The following is a 24867-nucleotide window of genomic DNA, read 5'->3' as shown; positions in this document are numbered from 1 at the left end:
ATTAGAATTATGTTTTGTAATATAAAGACATAGGCATAGATATATGATCCGATTGGGTGACAAATTAAAGGAGAACCCCGAATAAACGAGTGGAGAAAGATAACGAACGCAGATGCTTCCACACAGGTGTACTGCATGGTATAATTCAGGGGTGGAGCCGAATTCGATTACGGTATTCAGCAAAGCACAAATAGTGGGTTTTTACGAATATTTATTTCGTACAAATATTTTGAAATCATTTGTTGTCGGGGAGAAAAAAACGTCAAATAGCTGGTGTTCCTCATAACTGTGAGCGCGGTGGGTATTTGTGCTCCGCCTGCTTGTGCTGGAAGACAGTAGGAGAGTGAAGGGGAGAGAGAGCTCAGACTGAAAAGGAGTAACGCAGCCTGATTAAAATATAGGCAAAACGGAGAACATTGCTACGCCACTATTTTGTGTTGAATACTTTTTTTTATTTAATCTTTTTTTTTTACACCTTACCGTTTATTGTTGGCAGTGTAGAAGTAGGCCTACCTTTGCTCTTCTCAAGTCATGTCAAACTGAGGTGAGGGAGGGGCTGTGGCTGATCTGGTGATTTGATTGGCCAATTTATTTACACAATGTTGTGTAGGACGTCTGTGTAATTTTCCACCCAGATAATTGCTGAAATTTAACACAATATTTGGTGAAATCATCATTGCATGACTGTGTTAGAAATCAATCATCACTGATTTGTAACACATTCGTTTTAAGAGTGTGTACACAGCCGATGTATAGAGGTGTTTTTGTTAATTGAATTGGATTGCATTTGTTTTTTCCCGGATGAACTGATGACCAATAATTGATTCGTATTGTGTAGGTCAACAAAATGCGGATTAATATCAATGGGATAAGACGGCTTGTTTTTATAACGATCTAACTCTTTGTAGACTAAAGAGAATAGCCTATATTAAGTTTTGCACTTTGTATTCTATGCTGTAATTCATAATACTTGGATAAACGCATCTGCGAAAAATACATGAATACAATTCATCATTTTATTCCAAACTTGCGATTCAAACAGGTATCGGGCCATGGAATGGGAATGAGATATGTATTCCAATACTAATGGGTTTCTTTCGACTAAATGGCATGCGTTCTCTGATGACTTGAGATAAAATTGCAATAAACGTGCAATATGTTGCGATTCGCTGACGAGAGACGTTCTTGGTCTTATTGGTCGGTTGATTATTGTCTGATGTGTTGTTGAAATTAAAGAAGACTATTATGTGAATACACCCGTGCAATTGTTAGTGTGCACATCTGCTTATGTAAATGAAATAATATCAGTTAATATGGACAGCGCCTGCGCTAAAATAAGGCCAGCTGCGTGCTTCAATTCACAGATGCAAGCTATTGAATTATCTATATGAAGTAAAAGAGGCATACGTCTTGATTAATGTTGTAGGGCTGGAGAATGATTAGAGAAATCAGGTGGAGGGCGGGGTTTGGAGCAATCAATTCCATTGAGTTGGGTATAAAAGTGGCGCTGCCGGGGTGTGTGACTGTTGTGTGTTTTTGGGATAGCACAGTTTCATTCATCATGGTGTTAAACGGGGTACCTGTTGGTTTGGTAGCGCTCCTTTTGTTGGGATGTTTATGTGATGCTCAGGGGTTGGCAGGGTTTCAGTATTCACAAGCTCAAGCACCTCCGGCTCACTCGCAGAATCCGGCCCTGACTCGGCCTGCATTTGGAGCAGCGCTGTCCCAAGGAGCCCAAGCCCCACCCCGGCCATTCATCGCGATGCCGACCCACCCAGCAGCGGTTACGCCACCTCGAGCTGCCAATGTAATGCCACCCCATTCAGCTATGCGGCCGGCGGGCGTCGCGGGCGTCTCTGGCATGGGCGTGGGCCCTCGGCCGGCGGGCGTCTCTGGCGTGGGCGTGGGCCCTCGGCCGGCGGGCGTCTCTGGCGTGGGCGTGGGCCCTCGGCCGGCGGGCGTCTCTGGCGTGGGCGTGGGCCCTCGGCCGGCGGGCGTCTCTGGCGTGGGCGTGGCGCCCCGGCCGGCGGGCGTCTCTGGCGTGGGCGTGGCGCCCCGGCCGGCGGGCGTCTCTGGCGTGGGCGTGGCGCCCCGGCCGGCGGGCGTCTCGGGCGTGGGCGTGGCGCCCCGGCCGGCGGGCGTCTCGGGCGTGGGCGTGGCGCCCCGGCCGGCGGGCGTCTCGGGCGTGGGCGTGGCGCCCCGGCCGGCGGGCGTCTCGGGCGTCGGCGTGGCCCCTCGGCCGGCAGTTCCCACCCCAGCTGTTGCCTTGCCTGCCAAGGCTGAAGTGCAGGCCCCATCGGCTTTGAGACATGATGTTGTAACCGTGTATTGTGGTGAGAGCTCTGTCCAGGTGCGAGTGGCTATGGACCTGTTTGGTATTGGCCAGCTGATCGACCCAGCTGACCTCACCCTGGGAGGCTGTGGTTCCACTGGCCTGGACAGCACTGCTTCAGTGGTGGTGTTTGAGACGGAGCTTCAGGGGTGTGGCAGCACACTGACGGTACACTGATTTTCATTCTGCAGTCAACTCCAGTAATCCTTGCATGTGTAGACACAGCATTGTAACAACTTGGATGTTGTCCACAGATGACTGAGGACTCCCTCATCTATGGCTTTGACCTCAACTACCAACCCAAAGCATTGGGTGATACTCCCATTGTAAGGACTAATGAAGCTGTGGTTGGTATCCAGTGCCATTATATGAGGTGAGAATAATTGCTAGTAATGTACAGGAGGGACACAATGGATTGAATTCCTGAGGGGCAACTGCAGCTGCCATGCTTGCATGATGGAAAGCAGGCATGCCATCACTAATTCCAATGAAGCTAATTTAACCCTCTACTCTGGGATGCATGTTTCTGCTTGCTAATTTCAGATCTGGAAAGTGATGTGATGGGCCTTGGTGGCACTGGGAATGTCTCTTGGGAGTCCTGTGCCCCAACAACCAGAAACTGCTTGCACATTTTGTAACAATGGCTCTGTTCTACTCTGAATCTGCAATAGAAATAATTTGGCTAATCTCACCTTCCCTTGCCAGGCTGCACAATGTCAGCAGCAATGCCCTGCAGCCAACCTGGATCCCTTACCGCTCTACCATGTCTGCTGAGGATGTCCTGGTCTTCTCCCTGAGGCTCATGACTGGTAAGCAGGACTGCCCATGACCCTCACTGACTGTGGTGCTGTAATGACCAACACGACTCTGCAGATGACTGGCAAGCTGAGAGGACATCCAACGTGTTCTTCCTGGGAGACACCATGAACATCGAAGCCTCTGTGGTCCAGGCCAACCACGTGCCCCTCCGTGTCTTTGCTGACAGCTGTGTTGCCACCCTAGTCCCTGATCTGAATGCAGTCCCCAGATATGCCTTCATTGAGAACCATGGGTAAGTGGTTTGTGCTGCATGAATACCCTGCCCTACGTAAGAGCTGTGAACAGCAGTATTGGCTCTTCAGGTGCCTGATGGATGCCAAGCTGACGGACTCCCGCTCCAAGTTCCTGCCCAGGGTCCAGGATGACAAGCTGAAGATTCAGCTAGATGCCTTCAGGTTCTTCCAGGACAGCAGAAGTTCAGTGAGTAGAACAAGCAGCAGTAATGTTGCAGCATTGAAATGGAATTGCTGGGAATTAATGCAGCCAGCTTTTACTGACCCATCCTCCTGACCTGGCTGCTTGTCTGCAGGTATACATTATTTGCCATCTGAAAGCCACAGCAGCTTCTGCTACAACTGACTCGCAGTACAAGGCTTGCTCCTTTTCCACTGCAGCCAACAGGTAGGCTTGCCACTGGTGGAAATGGTACACTGTAGTTCAGAATGGCAGCAGTAACCTGTTCCTCTGCTAGGTGGATGGCTGCAGGTGGGAATGACCAGGTGTGTGGCTGCTGTGATACAAGCTGTGGCTTCAGGAAGGGGAGGAGTGTGGAAGCTGGTGCAGGTATGCTTTGCCACTAACAGCTGCTACGCTATAACCTAATCATGGTAAGCTGTGCAGACATGTTCCTGCTCCTTCCAGCACTGCAGGGGGAAGGTGATGCAACCCTTGGCCCCATCATTGTCCAGTCTGCCCAAGAAGCAGAGCCTGAATTCCAGATGTCACCACTGGAAGCCAAGGATCATAAAGCAGCAGGTAACTATCTGGGTGTTACTGTAGGAACTGCCCATGTTACAGGCTAAGCTTTTTTTCCTAGGGAGTGGACTGCTATTGAATCCTGTACATAACATGATCTCTCGCTCATTCCTCAGCTGCTTCCCCAGAGGTTGTGGTCCTGGCTGCAGTGGTGGCTGTAGCTGGTCTGGTCTGTGTGACTGTGCTGCTGACTGTACTACTGAGGAAACAACACAAACCATCTGTATAAATGAGAAATTAAAAATAAGCTACAACTTCAGCTGTCTTGCATGGGTCTCCATGGTACTGGTGGTCACATTTCTACTTTGCTGTGGGTTGCATGACTTGGGCGTGCAGAGCAACCAGATGGTAGCCCCCTGCCATGCTCAGTATGGCCATGGATTGCTCTGCTTGAATGCTTCTCCTCCCCTGAAGGGTTGGCCTATTGATGGCCACACATGGTTATGTTCATGGTGCAGCTGCCTGCCCTCCCTTTGGCATGTGTGCTTGACATGTTCATGCTTAGACAACATCCAGTTGTGTCCTAGCAATCGTTTTTTTTTTTTTTTTTGTGATATCTTTCTATCGCATGGCTAGTGTGGGCCTGTATGAATGCAACCAGGTAAAATGACTACTTGCTGGGGGGGGGAAAAAAGCATGGTGTTTTCACAAACTTCAATTTTCACTTTTGAAGTTCATCTAAATTAAAACCCTCTGAACATTTCAGTCAGGTTTGACAACTGAACTGCTGTGCCTGAACTTAATTCATTTTGAATAACTCAATTTTTAATGGTATCTAATATCTCTTAAAATGCACTCCATTTTGTGTAATCTACTGTATCCTAAGGCACTGTCTCTATCAGATGTAAAGCCAGTCAATGTGTCTTTTTTTTTTTTTTTTTTTTTTAACTACAACTTTCTCAGCTGGTACCTGCTGAAACCTGGTCAGGCTCCTAAACTTCTGATTTATGATGCCACCACTTGCCAGTCTGGGATTCCTGATCGGTTCAGTGGGAGTGGATCTGGGACTCAGTTTACACTGAAAATCACTGGAGTCCAGGCTGAAGATGCAGGAGATTATTACTGTCAGCAGGGATATGATGGCAAGTTACAGTGTTACAGCCCTGTACAAAAACCTCCCTCAGTCAGACTGCAGGTGCTGGGGGGGGAGGCACTGACCTGAGACACTGTTACTAACAGCAGGCCTGCAGGGGGCAACGCAGAGCTGCAGCCTGTACATAAACCTCTCTGAGCTGAAGAGCTGCTCTGCTTCATATACAGAAGCCACAGCAGAGCTGCCACTGCAGAACCACTCACTTCTGTAGCAGAACATCACAGGAGACACATACATCAGCATTACTGCTCACAAGGGGGAACCAACAGCAGGGAACTCTGAGTTTACTGAACAGCAGAGGATATCTCAGTTCTACTAGAGGGGGGATGACCCCTTACAGTCTGTGGTCACCGTTAATTATTGTTGTCTATCTGGAATAATATGTGACGATTTCGAGAAGTTAGCCGAAGCTTGTCACAAAGGAAAACAGAAGGAAATTAAGAATTATTTTAAAAATCCACTAACAAGAGGATCCAGTCCCATGCACACAGCTAAACTCAAAAGAGGTGGTGTGTGGTCACATACCTGTATTTCACTATCCTTAATCAGGCATGCTTAAAAAGACAAAGAAATGGACAATTAACTAACAACCTGTTGAAATGCACTTGATATGAGCACAAATATTGTCAATGTGGAAATCTCTAAAGGCACATCCTTAGATACACATCTAAATAGTGAACAGTTTTGTGGGGAACAGGTGAGACTCTCCATTACAGTACGTAGACTGTGCAATATATGATATCATTATTGAAATGCTGATAAGCCTGGAAGAGAGACCATCTTTCTATCTTTGTTTTACTTTGAAATGCATTACATGTGTCTTTAGAATTTCTGTTGTTTTCTTTGAAGTATTTATATAGTATTTATATACAGCATGAAATAATTATAGATCATTTTCACTCTAGGTAACACTGTATCTCTATGTAAATACAGTTAGGCCTCTGTTTAGAAGAGACTGTTTACTCTCTGCTCACCTCCATTGCCTCATACTCCTTAAAAATGAAAACTTTTAAATAAGTCATTTTTATTTTATACTACATGTTTGATGGTGTTCGTAATGTCATATACATTTTCAAATGAGATTAAATATGAAATGTATTGCTATAGACATGGCATGATAGTTAATCACAGAGGAAGTTGTGTCCGCGTGCTTTAGTGCAGGTGTAGGGGTGTGAGTTCACTCTGCTGTGAAATCTCCAATCTGAGCCTCATGCACAGACAGACCTGCTGTGCAGTCACCCCATCAACCTCTCATCTTCATTACAGAAACGAGCCCCTCCCCCTCTGCACCTTCAACAGAAACATGAGGCTAGCAGCACACAGCTGCTGCAGACACGGTGTATTTTGGGCTGTGAAACTGTGATCTGGGGGTGAAACTCAGATTTGCATGTGCAGGGTGGGGAAGGCTGCTTCTGACTCTCAGAATAGAGCAGCACTGTGGCCAGATGTGGGTCCCGTCCCCAGGGGGTTAGTGTGAGCTGAGCACACATCCTGCTGCACAGAGCTGCTCTGAGCGCACTGCACGTGTTCCTGCTCTTCTCCTTGGGCCTCCAGCACCGGGGAAACTGCTGCTTTTTAACTGAATCAGGGTCAGTTATCTCTCATTACCTCCTCCCTCTCATTTCTGTCTGAGCATGTATTCAAAAGAGAAACACTAAGACTAGCTCTAAAGATGCTCCTGTACCAATCCTGAGAGACAGGGGTTTTGGGTCAGTAGGGGCACTCTGCAGCAGTGGAATTCTGTTCTATTTTCATAGTAGTTTTACCATCTTTCTTCTCAAAAATTTAAATGTTCTATAGTTTCATTTGATCCACCATTATTTACACCAACATGTTTTTGTTTTGATGTTATTGGACTTGACATAATAAATGTGTATTGCAAAATAATTAACAATGCCAGGAATGCCATGATGTCCTTTAACACAGGGGATAAGTCTAGATTCTATTGAGTACACATATCTCTTGGTTTTATAATAAAGCACAGTGTAACAGTAATGATTGAAAGAGTCTTTATTATCTGAGTGAAGTTAATGTAACAACTTTTAAGCAAAAACTCACAGAAACACACACGAATATCAGTAATATTACTAAATATCACTAAATCTATTAGTGAACACAAGCAGAGACATGTTAGATGTTAGTGCTGAAAGCCCAGGCTGGTGGATGGATTAACACACAGGGTGAGGTGAAGCACCAGGCCGGTGACACAGCAGTGTAGCAGTAAGCAGGAGAGAGGCTGAGTGCAGACCAGGGTAAGAACAGTGGAATCAGAGAGTGAGAGCTGGGCCTCCGCCAGGCCTACTCAGAACAGTCAGCTTTCCTCAGCGTCTGAGTGACCGGAGACTGGGAGCCCTGAGTGGCCTTGCAGGTCAGAGACCCCGCCTTCGCCCACTCGTCCGCACTGAGAGTCAGGGAGCTGCTCCAGCTGTACAGGCCGTCCTTCTCCAGCACCCCGGCACTCCCGGCCACGCCCGAGCTCCTGCTGCTACCGTCCACTTCCCAGCGCAGCGTCCAGTCTGACGGGAAGCCCTTGTTGGCCAGGCACAGGAGTGTGGCCTTTCCCTGCTTCACCTCCACGCCGGAGGGGGGCAGGACCGTGAGGGTGGGGAGGCGGTTACCTTGGAGACAGATCAGAGACTTGAGGTCAGACACAGAACATAGCCCCCACGTGTCAATCTCCCAATGCGACTGTTTCTCAATAGTTCATAAGGAATGACTGTGAACAAATCGCAAAACTATTGTTCAAAAAAAAAAAAAACTTACAATTGAACAGTATACTTTTCTTACCTTTTCAAAAACAGACATCATCGAGGAGTAGGAATTGTTGTAATATGTGCAGTCATATGATTACTATTACACGATTAGTATATTAAGAAAATTAGTTTAGAATACCTTGTATAATTACATGAAAGATTCCTGCAAATTCCTTATTCCTGCAACAAAATGCCTAAGGTTGTTTTGAGGATTCAAAGGTGATAAACTTTGTGAAATATATGTTTTAAAAACATTGATACGTATGAAAAGTTGTCAACAGAAAGCCATCGTTGTTCTTAATTTGGGTGTATTTCACTGAAAGACTATAATTTCATAATCAGTTGATTAACGGCCGATTATTGCCGATTAACGGCAGTTCAGAAACTTCCCTGTCACAGTGTCCCTTAAGAAGCTTTCTTTTTCTTTAAAAAAAAAAAAAAAAATCATCTGATATCTTGTTAAATATCTTCACATTACAAACGGCCACAAGTGAATATTATAACTGTGAATTACGTATGAAACGCTTATCCGAAAATGTAAAATAATTCGACAGCATACCTTCAAAAACCTCACTTCCAGAGAAATGTACTCATATTTGCGAGAAAAGAGTTTTCATACTGTAGAATGGAAATGTAAACGCGCGTACGGGCGCGTAACGCATTGGTTCAGGCAAGCAACTTTTGCTAAAACATTCTAGTTTTATCTTTTTGTTCAGTCGTAATAATAATATACAATTTAAACTAATTTGAGCGATCCTGGAAATCGCCAAGCCTTGTAGATGAAGAAAAAAGTAACACTTGCATTTGATTGTGAAAGATAAGTTTAACGAACCCCGGAGTGAGAGTTCATTCAAAGCCCTCAGAAGTCCCGTTCCCTAAAATCAGATTTCACCTGCAGCCTATAGAAACATTGCGCGCTGCTGGAACTAAAGTTCCGATCATCCCCTTCACCGAAATGATGATGAAGATACAGGTAGTGTCCGTTCACCCCCTCTTTTATCCAAATCAATACGAGCAACACAGATAGAAAACTTCGACTTTGGAATGGTTAATGTATGTTAATAGAAACAAGTCTTTCAAGTCAGTGTATCAGAAATTGTATTAGTTTTGCGGTTGCAGTAGATAATATGTTAAATGAAATAAACTTTCCGAAAACTCATATTTTAGAAGCGTCCCAATGGCAAATGCGAAAAATTCAACTGGACTGTTTGAAAACTATCGATAAGTGGCGTAAAAAGCGACATAACGTTTCCATTATTCATAAATAACGAGGAATGTGTGGATGATTTTTAAAAAGAGCGGTTACTTACTTCCAACTGACAGTTTGGTGCCGCCGCCGAAAGTGTACCACAGTGATACAGACTCATTCACTCGCTGTACAAAAACCTCTCGCACAAGAGGCAACTTTACCATTTGCTCTGATTATCCTGCCACAACTTTGTTCCTTTTCAAATAACATTTCTTTGCGAAGGGATATCGATTTTAAATTCCTGATCGGCAATATGAAGGCAAATTGTGTGTTTAATTATTCATGTATTTTTCTAGAAGAATAGCCGCAGATTAGTCTTGACACGTTCGAACGAAGAAATAATAAAATGATATTTTCCTGCAAGATGTGATTGTTTATTATTTTAACAGGTAGCTAAACAGGGGTCTTCATTTATTTAGCTTTTTCAAATCATAAAATAACTTGGGTCTGTACTTACTGCCGACATCCAGTCTGGTCCCCCCACCGAAAGTCCACCACAGTGATTCAAACTGATTAACTGGTCGCACAAAAACCTGCCGCACTAAACCGACAGTAGAGCTCTGACAATCAGCAGCGACGGTAGCTGCAGCCCGCCGCCTACTGGACATTCTTTGAATTCCGATATTTTTCCGCGTTTTATGTGCGCTCTGATTTCTGGGATCTCCTCACTGCTATGAAGATGGGCAGTGTATAACCGAAGGATGTCAAGTCAGAGTGTTTATGAACAACTCATACACTGCAGGACTGTGGAATCTCACATTTACTTTGTCTACAACACTAGACTGATACATAGCAAATACCATACTGGACAACATTATTGACCACATCACACATACTATTGTACACAACAAACTTGAAATGAGCACAGTCAAAATCACAGGGCACTTTCTGACTGGCAGGTATATATATTTACAGTTATATCCTCAAATTCACAAAAACAACAAATGACGAACTGACATCACAACACAAGGATCACAGCATTATGGGAGGTCCCTTTCCACACATACATACTTGGACATTCGTTGAATAAAGAGGACTGTGGTGACACACATCACTGAAACAGCACAGGGAAGTTACTTTCGTGAGCAAGAATTACACTGTAGTTGTACTGACAGTAATATTAGGGACATTCTGCATCTCCTGCCCCTCTGTCCTTACAAGTTCAAAGGTGTCAGTGGAAAGTGGTGAAGGCCTGAGTACCAGTGGCGGCTGGTGAGCTGGAAACAGGGGAGGCTGAAACATTACCTTTAAATCTATCATTACTTTCAACCTGCCCCCCTTTATCTTCGTTGATTAACAATAAAACAAATAATAATTCACAGAATAATTGACACCAACGCTTAAGTAGAGTTAGCATGCTATATCTGCTCGCGAAACAGCGCAGATTGTCTGTAGTTTGTGTGCTTGCGAACGCTACAACGCGAGATTGTTTAATTAACAAGGATGGCATTTATCGATTTAAATTACATTAAATGCTCATGACACATCACAGCTTTTGTGAGGGCTGTGTTCTAAACGTTATTGTTCATTGCACTCAACCTAACCTAAGAGTTTATTCTCAGTAATTTAAATCGATCTAAGTTAGCTCCATTTTGTAACACAAGAAAGCTATAATGTGAAAATTTTAAGAAAACGCTTTAGGATTACTTGCGACTTAATTATTCAAATTGCCATCCTTGTTAATTAAACAACCTCATGCTGTAGTTTTCGCAACAGCGCCAAAACTACAGATTATCTGCGCTGTTTCGCGAGCATATATAGCATGTATCATCAACTCTACTTACGTGTTGGTGTCAATTATTCTGTGAATTATGTTTTATTGTTAATAAAGGAAGTTAAAGGGGAACAGGTTGAAAATAATGATAGATTTAAAGGCAATGTTTCAGCCTCCCCTGTTTCCAGCTCACCAGCCGTCACTGCTCAGTACCAACAGGCCAGTAGTGTGGCCATTGGTGATAGATCAGTAAAAACCCTAAAAACCTTTTTCAGACTTATGTTACAGAAATATGATTATAATTATGTTTTGTAATCTAAAGACATAGACACAGATATATACAGACGGGTGACAAATTAAAGGAGAAGCCGAAATAAATGAGTGGAGAAACATAACGAATGCAGATGCTTTTAGGGGTGAAGCCGAATCCGAATACGGTATTCGGCAAAGTACAAATACGGGGTTTTTACGAATATTTATTTCGCACAAATATTTTAAAATCATTTGTTTTCGGGGAGAAAAAAATAAAAACGTCAAATAGCTGGTGTTCCTCATAACTGTGAGGGCGGTGTGTATTTGTGCTCCGCCTGCTTGTGCTGGAAGACAGTAGGAGAGTGGAGGGGAGAGAGAGCTCAGACTGAAAAGGAGCAGCACAGCCTGATTAAAATATAGGCAAAACGGAGTACATTGCTACGCCACTACTTTGTTTTGAATACTTTTTTATTTAATCTTTAATACATCTTACCGTTTATTTTTGGCAGTGTAGAAATAGGTCTACCGTTGCAGCAGCTCTTCTCAAGTCATGTCAAACTGAAGTGAGGGAGGGGCTGTGACTGATCTAGTGATTTGATTGGCCAATTTATTTACACAATGTTGTGTAGAACGTCTGTGTAATTTTCCACCCAGATAATTGCTGAGATTTAACACAATATATGTTGAATTCATCATAGCACGAAAATGTGTTGATTTCTAACACATTCGTTTTAAGAGTGTGCACAGAGTCGATGGATAGAGGTGTTTTTGTTAATTTAATTGGATTGCAATTTTCCTGGATGAACTGATGACCAATAATTGATTCGTATTGTGTAGGTCAACAAAATGCGGATTAATATTAATGGGATAAGACGGCTTGTTTTTATAACGATCTAACTCTTTGTAGACTAAAGAGAATATAAAAAGTTTTGCAGCGTATTCTACGCTGTAATTAAAATACTTGGATAAACGCATCTGCGAAAAATACATGAATACAATTCATTAGTTTATTCCAAACTTGCGATTCAAACAGGTATCGGGCCATGGAGTGGGAATGAGATATGTATTCAAATACTAATGGGCGTTTTTTACGACTGAATGGCATGCGTTCTCGGATACTTTGCGATTAAATTGCGATAAAGTTAGACGCTCTTGGTTTTATTGGCCGGTTGATTATTGTCTCATGTGTTGTTGAAATTAAAGAAGACTATTGTGTGAATACACCCGTGTAATTGTTAGGGTGCACGTCTGCTTATCTAAATGAAATAATATCAGTTAATATGGACAGCGCCTGCACTAAAATAAGGCCAGCTGCGTGCTTCAATTCACAGATGCAAGCTATTGAATTATCTATATGAAGTAAAAGAGGCATACGTCTTGATTAATGCTGTAGGGCTGGAGAATGATTAGAGAAATCAGGTGGAGGGCGGGGTTTGGAGCAATCAATTCAATTGAGTTGGGTATAAAAGTGGTGCTGCTGGCATGTGTGACTGTTGTGTGTTTTTGGGATAGTACAGTTTCATTTATCATGGTGTTAAACGGGGTACCTGTTGGTTTGGTAGCGCTCCTTTTGTTTGGATGTTTATGTGATGCTCAGGTGTTGCCAGGGTTTCAGTATTCACAAGCTCAAGCACCTCCGGCTCACTCGCAGAATCCGGCCCTGACTCGGCCTGCAGTTGGAGCAGCGGTGTCCCAAGGAGCCCAAGCCCCACCCCGGCCATTCATCGCGATGCCGACCCACCCAGCAGCAGTAACGCCACCTCGAGCTGCCAATGTAATGCCACCCCATTCAGCTATGCGGCCGGCGGGCGTGGGCGTGGCCCCTCAGCGGGCAGGCGTCTCGGGCGTGGGCGTGGCCCCTCGGCCGGTGGGCGTGTCTGGCGTGGGCGTGGCGCCTCGGCCGGCGGGCGTGTCTGGCGTGGGCGTGGCGCCTCGGCCGGCGGGCGTGTCTGGCGTGGGCGTGGCGCCTCGGCCGGCGGGCGTGTCTGGCGTGGGCGTGGCGCCTCGGCCGGCGGGCGTGTCTGGCGTGGGCGTGGCGCCCCGGCCGGCGGGCGTCTCGGGCGTGGGCGTGGCCCCTCGGCCGGCAGTTCCCACCCCAGCTGTTGCCTTGCCTGCCAAGGCTGAAGTGCAGGCCCCATCAGCTTTGAGACATGATGTTGTAACCGTGTATTGTGGTGAGAGCTCTGTCCAGGTGCGAGTGGCTATGGACCTGTTTGGTATTGGCCAGCTGATCGACCCAGCTGACCTCACCCTGGGAGGCTGTGGTTCCACTGGCCTGGACAGCACTGCTTCAGTGGTGGTGTTTGAGACGGAGCTTCAGGGGTGTGGCAGCACACTGACGGTACACTGATTTTCATTCTGCAGTCAACTCCAGTAATCCTTGCATGTGTAGACACCGCATTGTAACAACTTGGATGTTGTCCACAGATGACTGAGGACTCCCTCATCTATGGCTTTGACCTCAACTACCAACCCAAAGCATTGGGTGATACTCCCATTGTAAGGACTAATGAAGCTGTGGTTGGTATCCAGTGCCATTATATGAGGTGAGAATAATTGCTAGTAATGTACAGGAGGGACACAATGGATTGAATTCCTGAGGTGTAACTGCAGCTGCCATGCTTGCATGATGGAAAGCAGGCATGCCATCACTAATTCCAATGAAGGTAATTTAACCCTCTACTCTGGGATGCATGTTTCTGCTTGCTAATTTCAGATCTGGAAAGTGATGTGATGGGCCTTGGTGGCACTGGGAATGTCTCTTGGGAGTCCTGTGCCCCAACAACCAGAAACTGCTTGCACATTTTGTAACAATGGCTCTGTTCTACTCTGAATCTGCAATAGAAATAATTTGGCTAATCTCACCTTCTCCTGCCAGGCTGCACAATGTCAGCAGCAATGCCCTGCAGCCAACCTGGATCCCTTACCGCTCTACCATGTCTGCTGAGGATGTCCTGGTCTTCTCCCTGAGGCTCATGACTGGTAAGCAGGACTGCCCATGACCCTCACTGACTGTGGTGCTGTAATGACCAACACAGCTGTCTGCAGATGACTGGCAAGCTGAGAGGACATCCAACGTGTTCTTCCTGGGAGACACCATGAACATCGAAGCCTCTGTGGTCCAGGCCAACCACGTGCCCCTCCGTGTCTTTGCTGACAGCTGTGTTGCCACCCTAGTCCCTGATCTGAATGCAGTCCCCAGATATGCCTTCATTGAGAACCATGGGTAAGTGGTTTGTGCAGCATGAATACCCTGCCCTACGTAAGAGCTGTGAACTGCAGTATTGGCTCTTCAGGTGCCTGATGGATGCCAAGCTGACGGACTCCCGCTCCAAGTTCCTGCCCAGGGTCCAGGATGACAAGCTGAAGATTCAGCTAGATGCCTTCAGGTTCTTCCAGGACAGCAGAAGTTCAGTGAGTAGAACAAGCAGCAGTGTAATGTTGCAGCATTGAAATGGAATTGCTGGGAATTAATGCAGCCAGCTTTTACTGACCCCCCCCCTCTTCCTGACCTGGCTGCTTGTCTGCAGGTATACATTATTTGCCATCTGAAAGCCACAGCAGCTTCTGCTACAACTGACTCGCAGTACAAGGCTTGCTCCTTTTCCACTGCAGCCAACAGGTAGGCCTGCCACTGGTGGAAATGGTACACTGTAGTTCAGAATGGCAGCAGTAACCTGTTCCTCTGCTAGGTGGATGGCTGCAGGTGGGAATGACCAGGTGTGTGGCTGCTGTGATGCAAGCTGTGGCTTCAGGAAGGGGAGGAGTGTGGACGCTGGTGCAGGTATGCTTTGCCACTAACAGCTGCTACGCTATAACCTAATTATGGTAAGCTGTGTAGACATATTCCTGCTCCTTCCAGCACTGCAGGGTGAAGGTGATGCAACCCTTGGCCCCATCATTGTCCAGTCTGCCCAAGAAGCAGAGCCTGAATTCCAGATGTCACCACTGGAAGCCAAGGATCATAAAGCAGCAGGTAACTATCTGGGTGTTACTGTAGGAACTGCCCATGTTACAGGCTAAGCTTTTTCCTAGGGAGTGGACTGCTATTGAATCCTGTACATAACATGATCTCTCGCTCATTCCTCAGCTGCTTCCCCAGAGGTTGTGGTCCTGGCTGCAGTGGTGGCTGTAGCTGGTCTGGTCTGTGTGACTGTGCTGCTGACTGTACTACTGAGGAAACAACACAAACTATCTGTATAAATGATCAATAAAATGTGCTACAACTTCAGCCCTCTTGCATGAGTCTCCATGGTACTGGTGGTCACATTTCTACTTTGCTGTGGGTTGCATGACTTGGGGGTGCAGAGCAACCAGATGGTAGCCCCCTGCCATGCTCAGTATGGCCATGGATTGCTCTGTGCTTGAATGCTTACCCTCCCCTGAAGGGTTGGCCTAGTGATGGCCACACATGGTTATGTTCATGGTGCAGCTGCCTGCCCTCCCTTTGGCATGTGTGCTTGACATGTCTAAGCATAAACATCCAGTTCATGTCCTCGCAATCACATTTTAGTGACATCTTTCCATTGCATGGCTAGTGTGGGCCTGTATGAATGCAACCAGGTAAAGTGAGTACTTGCTGATGGAATGTGGGGAATGGGTTGACTATGGGGATTTCCACTGTCATGTCAAGATGAAGTAAGCTTTAGAACTATGTCCAAAGAATTAATCCTAATTTCAGCATTGTGTTCCTGACATGTTGGGGAAACAGCATTGCATTTTTACACAGCTCAATTTTTCACCTTCAGGTTCCTCCAAATTACAGGAAGAACATTTGCATAGAGAGGACACTTTGCATTGGCAGTGCATGCTTCAGTGCTCTGGGAGTGTTTATAAACCTGTCAGTTTAACACTTTGACAGAACTGTCATAACAGAACCCAGAGCAACAATGAATTTTATCACCATCTGGACACTTTTATACTGCAGTCAGGGTGAGAGCAATATTTTTAAACTTAATAGGGTATGCCTGACAGCAAAATATCAGCTTTGTCTCAGTTTTGTCTATAATTACTTGTACATGTGTGCATACATTCTACACAGCATGCTTATCACATGACTACTTTTTTTTTTTTTTTTTTTTTCTCTATCTCTAGGGTCTTGGGGGCAGGTTGTTCTGACTCAGTCTGCAGCCCAGCCAGTCCAGACTGGTCAATCAGTCTCCATTGACTGCAAGGCCAGTACAGCAGTTGCTCATTACACTGGCTCTCAGTACTTTCTTTCTTGGTACCAGCAGAGATCTGGGGAAGCTCCTAAACTCCTGATTTACCTGACATCAGACAGAGACTCAGGAGTGTCCTCTAGATTCAGTGGCAGTGGGAGAGGAAATGGGCTTGATTTCACTCTGACCATCAGTAATGTCCAGGCTGAAGATACAGGAGATTATTACTGTCAGAGCTGGCACTACATCAGTAGCAACTGGGTGTTCACACAGCGTGAGAGTTGTACAAAAACCTCCCTCAGACAGACTGCACACAGACTGCACTGCTGCAGCTGGGACCAAAAAGGGGGGGGGGGGTTACTGACCTGGAAATGGAACTCTGCCCTACCACACTGAGCTTCAGCTGTTCAGTAATATCTCTCACACAACTTCAGTTTTCTTCCAACAGTCAAATTATTGTTGGTTGGAAGAAATTTGTGTGGTTCCAACATGAAACTACATGGATGAAAGGTATTTTTCAAAATGTTAATATTTCCAACTTGCATATCACATATAAAATATATTATTGAATGATTTACAGCAGGAGGACATTTAAAGGACATGATTTTAAATTCATGATGCCCAAGATTCACTTAAATGCTCAAGTGCATTTCTGCAGGTAACAGGTGGAGCTTGTTGTCCCTCATCATCCCAGTCCAGTCTCATTGGGAGCACAAGGCTCCTGGTACCCGAACATACAAACACAAGAACTTTGTCTGGAGGAAGTTGCTGCTCATAGTGATACAGCGTGTTCATTTAACTCTGTTCACCTGAATTATGGTTCACTGGAAATCAGTATGTCACAGATACAATCAAGTCCACTCTTATTCCACTAACTCCCACAGAGAACCACTGTCTCCCACACCCACAATCTACCACAGACAGCAGCCGTATACTACTCCTGGATAATATCCAACAAATACCATTAACAAAAACAAAATGTCACAAAGTACTATAAACCACCTGTACAGGCTACCACCAACAACACAGAGCACCTTAATCCATCATAATCAAAAAGAAAATACCAAAACCAACTTAACATATGGCAACGTAAGTCACAATACATTACCACATGCTAGACATGCTAGCCACATGCTACCACACGCTAGACATGCTAGAAATTGAAAATCTGAAATGCTGATAAAAAGTTTTTCTTGTTGATGAAAAAAAACAGCACATGTAAAAGAAAAACATTGGCATTCTTTACTCACATATGCCTCATATTTCTTTATCAACCATGTATAACCAGATCAATTGTTTTTTTTTCAAGATTGTTACAAAAAGGTATTCAAGCATTTTAAAAAGCAGATGAAGTAAAATGGTTGCAAATGTGTAAATTATTAATGTAGCAGCATAATTGTGATTATACTTAAATGCCTCAATGAATGAGAAACAAATGCTAAAATGAATTCATGATGGATTTACAGGACTGTGATCCGTTTACAGGATCAAGACCATTACTGTGTGACTTACATGATTGACTAAGTAAACTCCTGTATAAACCCTTCAGTCAATTCTGATATCACCAAACTAATTAATGAAGACTTTTTGTAATTAAATCAGACCAACATTGCTGGGGCCCTTCACCTGTCACACATCTTTAATGATGTAACATAAAGTCAGAAACAGTAACATGCAAACACACATTGTGATGTTCAGGTTAAACCAGTAGCAAACAGTCAAAAAGTATCAGCCTTATCTATAGGGCCACTGCCATTCATGGCTCAGAGATCATGACTCTCTGTATTAGAAAATTTGCAAAGAGGAAGGGGCTTTGCATACCTGTCCTGCCTCACTGCTGCACACACTTTAAGAGCCCCAGTGCTGATCAGTGTCTGTTCAGCCCTTTCAGATACACTTACTCAGGCAGCACAATGATCTTGATGATGATGCTCGTTCAACTGTTTGTGGCAATGGCACTCATTGCTCAGGGTGAGGTGATCTATTTTGGGATTTTGCTATTTCCTTTGTTGCTATTATTATTCAGATTTGGTTACTGTCTCATACCAATTTAATATGTACAGTACATATAATTTTTTTTCATGTGGTGAAATTGCTGTTTGATTTAATATCTATTTCTTTGTTTTGTTTTTCAGGATCAGCAGCAGATGTAGTTCTGACTCAGACTCCAGCAACTCATTCTGTTCAGCAGGGAGGCACTGTCTCTATCAGCTGTACAGCCAGTCAGAGTGTTTATAACAACAACTATCTCTTCTGGTACCTGCTGAAACCTGGTCAGGCTCCTAAACTTCTGATTTATTCTGCTACCAGTCGCCAGTCTGGGATTCCTGATCGTTTCAGTGGGAGTGGATCTGGGGCTCAGTTTACACTGAAAATCACTGGAGTCCAGGCTGAAGATGCAGGAGACTATTACTGTCAGAGCTGGCATTACATCAGTAGTACAGACGTGTTCACACAGTGTTAGAGAGTCGTACAAAAACCTCCCTCAGCCAGACTGCACAAAGACTACACTGCTGCAGCTGGGATGAAATGTGGGGGGGGGTGGGGGTGGGGGGGGGGGGGTTACTGACCTGGAACACTGGGGAACTCTGCCCTACCACATTGAGCTTCAGCTGATCAGTAGTAACTCCCAAATTATTGTCTGTTGGAAGAAATTTGTGTGGTTTCAGCATGAAACTACATGGATAAAAGGTATTTTTTCACAATGTTAATATTTCCAACTTCTATATCACATATTAAATCTGCTATTTGAATGATTGACAATGATAAAGGATATGATTTTAAATTCATGATGCCCAAGATTAAAGTGGTTTTTCACTGAAATGCTTGAGTGCATTTCTGCAGCTAACAGAAGGAGCTTTTTGTCCCTCATCATCCCAGTGCAGTCCCATTGGGAGCACAATGCAGCTGCATTTACAACATCATAAAATGTAGCGCTGATGACATCACTGACAACATCAGACAATACTGATGCGCCTACATTAAACCAGAAATCAGCTCAATCATAATCAGAGGGCACTGTATGAATAGCAGATAAGTGTGTATCATCCCCTCTTAGGCACAATAAGAGAACATGTACCACAGCAACAAAGAAGGGAGGTGATTTTCCCTAAAACTACAGCCACTGCACTTCTACTGAGAGTAATGCAAGTGACATCACGTATTTCCATCTGTCTTTCCCAGTTCCCAACAAGATAGTAGTGGAACAGTGGAGGTAGCCATGGAGACCTCAGTACCAATTTGGCAGTAGTGTGGGCATCAGTGCCAGTGGAGCAGTCATGGACACCTCACTGTCAGTGCAACCCTTTTTTATCATGTGACAGACTTTATATAATCATGATTATTATTCTTTGTGTGATCAAAAGACTTTCCTGAAAAGCACCTCCAGTAGGGATTTCATGCAACTCCTGCCTCTCTCTTGGAACCACTTGAAATGTGTCAGTGGAAAGTAGTGGAGGCCTCAGTACCAACAGGACAGTGGTGTGGGAAGCAGCAACAGTAGGTCAGTAAAATCCCTTTGATATTAACAGAAATGTTATGTGATCATGATTTTGGTCGCATTTTGTGATCAAAAGACTTTCTATCTTAAAAGATAGAAATATGTGCAGTGGAAATCCAGTATCTCACAGTCCACAGCACTGCTGGGCTGCAAGTGCCTGCTGTACCCAGGAAGAGCATTTGCATAGAGAGGACACTTTGCATTGGCAGCACATGCTTCAGTGCTCTGGGAGTGTTTATAATCCTGTCAGTTTAAAATCTCATGACTGAGAGCTGTCTGTCATGACAAGAGAACCCAGAGCTACAATGAATTTTATCACCATCTTCATCTGGACACTCTTCTACTGCAGTCAGGGTGAGAGAATTTTTTAATTTTTTTTTAAATTTCATAGTGTATGGCTGACAGACAAATATAAGCGGAGTTCATGTCAATATGAAAAATTAACTTACCTGTGGGCATACATTCTATGCTATTAATTCTCAGTATGCCTATCAAGTTATCACAATTTCTCTCTTTCTCTTCAGGGTCTTGGGGGCAGGTTGTTCTGACTCAGTCTGCAGCCCAGCCAGTCCAGACTGGTCAATCAGTCTCCATTGACTGCAAGGCCAGTACAGCAGTTTACCAATACAGTGGCTCTCAGTACTATCTTGCCTGGTACCAGCAGAGATCTGGAGAAGCTCCTAAACTCCTGATCTACCTGACATCAGACAGGCAGTCAGGAGTGTCCTCTAGATTCAGTGGCAGTGGGAGAGGAAATGGGCTTGATTTCACTCTGACCATCAATAATGTCCAGGCTGAAGATGCAGGAGATTATTACTGTCAGAGCTACCACTACATCAGTAGTACAAATGTGTTCACACAGCGTTAAAGAGTCGTACAAAAACCTCCCTCAGTCAGGCTGCACAGAGACTGCACTGCTGCAGCTGGGAGCAATGGAGGGGGGAGGGGGGGGTTACTGACCTGGAACGCTGGGGAACTCTGCCCTACCACACTGGGATTCAACTGTTCAGTAGTAACTCCCAAAGACCTTCAAATTTATTCCAACAGTCAAATTATTACTGTTGTGTGGTTTCACCATGACACTACATGGATAAAAGGTATTTTTTCACAATGTTAATATTTCCAACTTCTATATCACGTATTAAATCTGCTGTTTGAATGATTTACAGCAGGAGGACATTTAAAGGATATTACTTTAAATTCATGATGCCCAAGATTAAAGTGGTTTTTCACTGAAATGCTCGAGTGCATTTCTGCAGCTAACAGAAGGAACTTTTTGTCCCTCATCATCCCAGTGCAGTCCCATTGGGAGCACAATGCAGCTGCATTTACAAAATCATAAAATGTAGCGCTGATGACATCACTGACCACATCAGACAATACTGATGCGCCTACATTAAACCAGTAATCAGCTCAATCATAATCAGAGGGCACTATATGAATAGCAGATAAGTGTGTATCATCCCCTCTTAGGCACAATAAGAGAACATGTACCACAGCAACAAAAAAGGGAGGTGATTTTCCCTAAAACAACAGCCACTGCACTTCTACTGAGAGTAATGCAAGTGACATCACGTATTTCCATCTGTCTTTCCCAGTTCCCAACAAGATAGTAGTGGAACAGTGGAGGTAGCCATGGAGACCTCAGTACCAATTTGGCAGTAGTGTGGGCATCAGTGCCAGTGGAGCAGTTGTGGACACCTCACTGTCAGTGCAACCCTTTTTTATCATGTGACAGACTTTATATAATCATGATTATTATTCTTTGTGTGATCAAAAGACTTTCCTGAAAAGCACCTCCAGTAGGGATTTCATGCAACTCCTGCCTCTCTCTTGGAACCACTTGAAATGTGTCAGTGGAAAGTAGTGGAGGCCTCAGTACCAACAGGACAGTGGTGTGGGAAGCAGCAACAGTAGGTCAGTAAAATCCCTTTGATATTAACAGAAATGTTATGTGATCATGATTTTGGTCGCATTTTGTGATCAAAAGACTTACATATAGAAATATGTGCAGTGGAAATCCAGTATCTCACAGTCCACAGCACTGCTGGGCTGCAAGTGCCTGCTGTACCCAGGAAGAGCATTTGCATAGAGAGGACACTTTGCATTGGCAGCACATGCTTCAGTGCTCTGGGAGTGTTTATAATCCTGTCAGTTTAAAATCTCATGACTGAGAGCTGTCTGTCATGACAAGAGAACCCAGAGCAACAATGAATTTTATCATCATTTTCATCTGGACACTTTTCTACTGCAGTCAGGGTGAGAGAAATTTTTATTTTTTTTTAAATTTCATAGTGTATGGCTGACAGACAAATATAAGCGGAGTTCATGTCAATATGAAAAATTTACTCACCTGTGGGCATACATTCTACGCTATTAATTCTCAGTATGCCTATCAAGTTATCACAATTTCTCTCTTTCTCTTCAGGGTCTTGGGGGCAGGTTGTTCTGACTCAGCCTGCAGCCCAGTCAGTCCAGGCTGGTCAATCAGTCTCCATTGACTGTAAGGCCAGTACAGCAGTTTACCATTATAGTGGCTCTCAGTACTATCTTGCCTGGTACCAGCAGAGATCTGGAGAAGCTCCTAAACTCCTGATCTACCGGACATCAGACAGGCAGTCAGGAGTGTCCTCTAGATTCAGTGGCAGTGGGAGAGGAAATGGGCTTGATTTCACTCTGACCATCAATAATGTCCAGGCTGAAGATGCGGGAGATTATTACTGTCAGAGCTACCACTGGATCAGTAGTACAGCTGTGCTCACACAGTGTTAGAGAGTCGTACAAAAACCTCCCTCAGTCAGACGGCAGTGAGGCTGGACTGAGAGCTACTGCAGGTGCTGGGGGAGAGCCACTGACCTGAGACACTGAGGAACTCTGCTCTACTACACTTAGCTTTAATGTTACATACCTTCTAACCTGATGCAAAGGCACAGAAGGTGAATGGCAATCCATTCAAAATATTCCATGTGATGTTGGATGACATTTGTAGGATGTGTTTTCATTCCAACATCTTCATTTTTTTTGAAAATGACAGTATGTGCAATTATATTTACCATATAATGTCCTTGTATTCATATATTTCAATCTGAGGGAATTTAAAAATATACGTCAAATTCATCACCTGCAACATTAAACATTTTTTTCACGTTAAAAATCCTAAAAAACGAGTTAGAACAGGATACCACAATCAACCAAAGAGCACCTACCATAAGCAGCAAGAAACTACTGAATGCCAAATATGATGACATATAACATTCTGCAAAAAACTGTCAAAGATTACCACATACTCCCACATGCGAGACACCACAAATCTTTAAATTTAACCCTCAAACCTAAAACACTTGAAAAATCCTTTTGCCATTAGAAAATAAAAATGAAAACATTCCAATGCACATGAAAACTGGAAATCCTTGCTCAGATGCATGTCAGTACTTCGGCCTCCTAGCTGTTGTTTTTGTGTTTCTCCCTGACAGTCAGTTCATGGGCTTTTGTTTACACTTCTCTTCTGTTCCGGCCCTGCCCCGCTCTCCGCCCTGTCCCCGCCCACCTGATTCCCTGATCACCTCCACCTGGCTGCCTGCCCACCTGCATCCCATCTCCTCATCAGCCCAGCCCTTTATATACCCTGCTTGTCTCTGTCTCATTGCCAGTTTGTCTTAGTGTTTTCTCTGTTGTGCACCTGCCTGATTACTCGTGTTGCTGTACCTGTGCTGCCTTCTGCCTGACTGCCTACCTCGTCCCTGCCTGCCGTCCTGCCTTGGTTCCCTGATCTGCCTGCCTGGTTTTGACCCAGCCTGTTCCTGTTTTGACCCCTGCTCCTTCTTTTACTCTGCCTCGGACTGCCTTCCTGGTTTTTGACCCTGCCAGTTCTACCACCACGAACTTGCCCTGCAATTCTCAATGAACCACTTGGAACCTGAATATGCCTGGTCTGCGTCTGAGTCCAAGCCTGTGCCCTGACAATACACTTCAGATTTCCTATTCTTCCATGTATAGCAAATTTTTGAAAAGTTTCTTACAAAATGAAATCAATAGGATACGATGGCAGACAAAAAATGTTCTTGGATGTTGAAATTATCAAAATATCTGAATTAATGTATTAATGCTTTAATGCCTGAAGTATATTGAAATTACTATAAATTTAGTAGTACATGTTTCCAGTGTGGTAATTCATTTATATAGGAACATTTTATGGCATCACTTCTGCAATACAGTGAGGCTTCATTGCAAGGGCCTCAGCCCTCTACAAAGCCAATGCTGTTCATGCCTCAGAGATCCTCTCTGCATCAGGATTTGCCTACAGGAAGGGGCTTTGCATACCTGTCCTGTCTCACTACTCCACACACTTTAAAAGCCCCAGTGCTGATCAGTGTCTGTTCAGCGCTTTCAGACACAGTCACTCAGACAGCACAATGATAATGTCGCTCTTTCTACTGTTTGTGGTGATGGGACTTCTTGCACAGGGTAAGTGATCTAATCTGGGATTTTGATGATGTTTCTTTTATTTTATTCAGATTTGGTTAATGCCACTTTCCAATTTAATATGTACACTACATGTCAGTTTTTCTCTGGCATGAAATTTCTTTTTGATTTAACATCTTTTCTTGTTTTGTTTTTCAGAATCAGCAGCAGATATAGTTCTGACTCAAACTCCAGCAGCTCATTCTGTTCAGCAGGGAGGCACTGTCTCTATCAGCTGTACAGCCAGTCAGAGTATTAGCAATTACCTCCACTGGTACCTGCAGAAACCTGGTCAGGCTCCTAAACTTCTGATTTATAGATCTACCACTCGCCAGTCTGGGATTCCTGATCATTTCAGTGGGAGTGGATCTGGGACTCAGTTTACACTGAAAATTACTGGAGTCCAACCTGAAGATGCAGGAGATTATTACTGTCAGCAGAGCCATAACGGGTTACAGTGTTACAGCCCTGTACAAAAGCCTCTCTCAGTCAGACTGCAGGTGCTGGGGGGGGAGGCACTGACCTGAGACACTGTTACTAACAGCAGGCCTGCAGGGGGCG

At 44.5% G+C, this 24867-nt stretch overlaps 2 protein-coding genes and 1 gene segment (V, D, J or C); 2 read left to right on the top strand and 1 right to left on the bottom strand.

Moving 5' to 3' along the window:
• Positions 1–1828: 1828 nt before the first annotated feature.
• On the top strand, positions 1829–4355 carry LOC118769138 (zona pellucida sperm-binding protein 3-like). The gene is made up of 9 exons (XM_036516155.1): positions 1829–2500; positions 2587–2705; positions 3038–3141; positions 3206–3383; positions 3454–3571; positions 3681–3772; positions 3843–3934; positions 4013–4126; positions 4243–4355. The coding sequence occupies exons 1-9, from the start codon at positions 1829–1831 to the stop codon at positions 4353–4355; spliced, it is 1602 nt and encodes a 533-aa protein (XP_036372048.1).
• Positions 4356–7442: 3087 nt separating this feature from the next.
• Positions 7443–9385, bottom strand: LOC118769137. The segment is given in 2 exon segments: positions 7443–7837; positions 9283–9385. Coding segments are annotated over 2 exon segments (423 nt in total).
• Positions 9386–13390: 4005 nt separating this feature from the next.
• Positions 13391–15390, top strand: LOC118796538 (zona pellucida sperm-binding protein 3-like). Its single transcript, XM_036555480.1, has 9 exons — positions 13391–13528; positions 13615–13733; positions 14066–14169; positions 14236–14413; positions 14484–14601; positions 14718–14809; positions 14880–14965; positions 15050–15175; positions 15290–15390. Exons 1-9 carry the CDS (start codon positions 13391–13393, stop codon positions 15388–15390), a joined length of 1062 nt encoding a protein of 353 aa, XP_036411373.1.
• The last annotated feature ends 9477 nt before the right edge of the window (positions 15391–24867 follow it).

Source organism: Megalops cyprinoides, chromosome 21 (genome assembly GCF_013368585.1).
Source record: "Megalops cyprinoides isolate fMegCyp1 chromosome 21, fMegCyp1.pri, whole genome shotgun sequence".
Lineage (NCBI taxonomy): Eukaryota > Metazoa > Chordata > Actinopteri > Elopiformes > Megalopidae > Megalops > Megalops cyprinoides.
This window is presented reverse-complemented; position numbering and strand designations above follow the sequence as displayed.